General features: G+C 39.2%; 1 protein-coding gene across 1 annotated transcript; it reads right to left on the bottom strand.

Annotated features, from left to right (window-relative positions):
• Window positions 1–1,139: 1,139 nt before the first annotated feature.
• Pstk (phosphoseryl-tRNA kinase) lies at window positions 1,140–2,163 on the bottom strand (the record flags this gene model as incomplete). The annotated part of the gene is made up of 2 exons (XM_010626587.2): window positions 1,140–1,646; window positions 1,872–2,163. Coding segments are annotated over 2 exons (543 nt in total), but the record flags the coding sequence as incomplete, so codon positions are not given.
• Window positions 2,164–2,344: the final 181 nt, after the last annotated feature.

Raw genomic sequence — 2,344 nt, 5'->3', positions numbered from 1 at the left:
CTCTTTCAGCTTCCAATACAGGGCTGCCATACCCGTAGTACTCCTCAGTTACCAGCCCTGTGAATACTTAGAGATGAGCACGGGTAAATGAGGTTTTTAATAATCAGTGTCCAAACTGCAGATTATGGTGAGAGCTGGCGGTAATACTAGAGAAGCTCTACCAAAGCTTCTCCCAGGTGTCGAAGCAGTGATGATAATTCCATGGTGCCCTCATGGGCTACTCCACTGTCTCGACCAGCTACTCACTTCCGTAGGAAACAATTTTAAGTATTCCTGAAAAAATAGCAATCAGTTGGCTGTGTGCCTGCTCGATACTGTGATAAAAAAGTTAGAAACCTCACCAGTAGCTTTATAAACTGTAGAAACCATAGTTACCTAAAAGTAATTTTAGTTTTGGGTATATTTTATCAAATGTGTAAGAGGTATATCCTGGGAACTAAACATTTTGAGGAACGAGTTTAAAAATTTGCCTTTTAAAAATGACCGATCCCAGCAGCTAGGTGTGGTGGTGCACACTTGTAATCCCAGCACGTAGGAGGCTGAGGCAGGAGGATTGCCATGAGTTCAAAGCCAACCTGGGCTACATAGCGAATTCAAGACCAGACTGGAATACAGAGCAAGATACTGTCTAAAAAAAAAAAAAAAAAACCCAAAAAACAAAAAAATTACTCATTCCCCACATGTATGAAATGGGCCTTGAGAGCTCCCTTATCCAGTAATAACAGGTACTAGCCATGTGAGGCTCTGAGTTTAATTAAAATTGAACTAAAAATTCAGGTATTCAGTTACATTAGATACATTTAAGTTTTCAGTGGTCAGATATGGCAAGCTGTTACATTGAACAGTGCAAATCTAGAATATTTCTATTTAATATGTCTATTAGAAATGCACTGTTCTAAAACTCTTACAACATATATCATAAATAGCCTTAGACATGAGAGCCCATGCACCTCACATATACACAAACTGTAATAATAGCAAGGTCTAGGACAAATTAGGATCCAGTACAAGTTCTTATTCTTTTAAAAATGTCCTTTTTTTTTCTTTCCTTTTCAGTGCTAGGAATCAAACCCAGGGCCTTGTGGATGCCAAGCAGGTGTTCTGCCACTGAGCTATATTCCCAGCCCATAGAATTCTTTTTATAAGAAAATTACTGGGCAACATATTTGGATTATTTTATTTTGACAAGAGTATAAAAGATGTGTTCGACTATGAGTTTCCTTCTCCAGTCTTTGGGAGACAGTATAATCTTAACAGTTAAGAGCAGCCATTTAGGGACTTGGCTGCCATGAGTTCAGAAACCGGACAAACTGCACCTTCTCACTTCAGTTTGTTCTTCCACACAACTCTCAAGGACATATGTGAGGATCAAGCCAGTATGGGTAAAGAATTTATTTAGCATGGAGCCTGGGGGAGCACCAGGGAAGGACGGGCTTGAATAGAATACCTGGCCTCTGATGAATGTGCTGGACTCTCAGTTATGAGGCTGTTGTGTTCCCAAGCATTTTTCTCAGGGTTGGGTCTTTCTATCTTTCTTTCCATCAGGCAGATGATCTCGGTAGGCACTGCCTGTGGTCTCTGGCCATTCCTCTGCAAACAGGTCTCAAGAGGGCTGTCTAAAAAGATCTGGCAGAAGCCTAATGAATCTGCAAAGTTTAAAATCACCCAATTAGTGGTCTATTTTTCAAACTGAAATAAATATATACTAGACAGATCCCAACTGAAGCAAGAAAAACTCCATTTGCAATACTGAAAACCTAGTTTTAAAGTCAAATCCAAATAACCTCCTAACCAAATTAAATTCTCACTGAAAGTAGATTTTGATATATGAATGAATATTCCCACGTGTAAGAAAAAAATGTGTTAATTACATTTCCGAGCCAGTTGGTAGACCTCATATCTCATACTTTGATAATAAAAATTGTCATCTAAAACCAAAACTAAAGGTCTAGAAAGAGCAGTTTTTGCTAAGAGGTGAAAAGGCTGAGCCGCAGGTGCTGCAGAAATGATCAGATCTTGATCCTTTAGGCAGGTTATAAAATCTTCCCACATGGCTTCAGTCTTGTTGGGTGGGGCAGACATCTGACACCCATTAATGAGAGCCACCAAGAAGCATTCCAGGTACTTCAACAGTTCCTGTCGCAACATTTTCCACTGGGATGTCTATAAAAGAAGAATTGTAATTTCTATTATAATAATAATGTATATTATTTTCTAAATAGGATGGTCATGTAGTCTCATGGCCACTCTTCCCCATATGAAAATTTCAGTTTACACTCCTGAGCCATTGGGAGTTCTGTACAGACACTTTGTTTCTCACACCTCTGCCTTTGTACATATCGCT

The sequence above is a fragment of the Fukomys damarensis genome, unplaced genomic scaffold (assembly GCF_012274545.1).
Source record: "Fukomys damarensis isolate Sample0158 unplaced genomic scaffold, DMR_v1.0_HiC HiC_scaffold_30852, whole genome shotgun sequence".
NCBI classification, from domain to species: Eukaryota; Metazoa; Chordata; class Mammalia; order Rodentia; family Bathyergidae; genus Fukomys; species Fukomys damarensis.
Note: the sequence above shows the minus strand (reverse complement) of the source record. Positions and strands in the feature narration are given on the sequence as shown.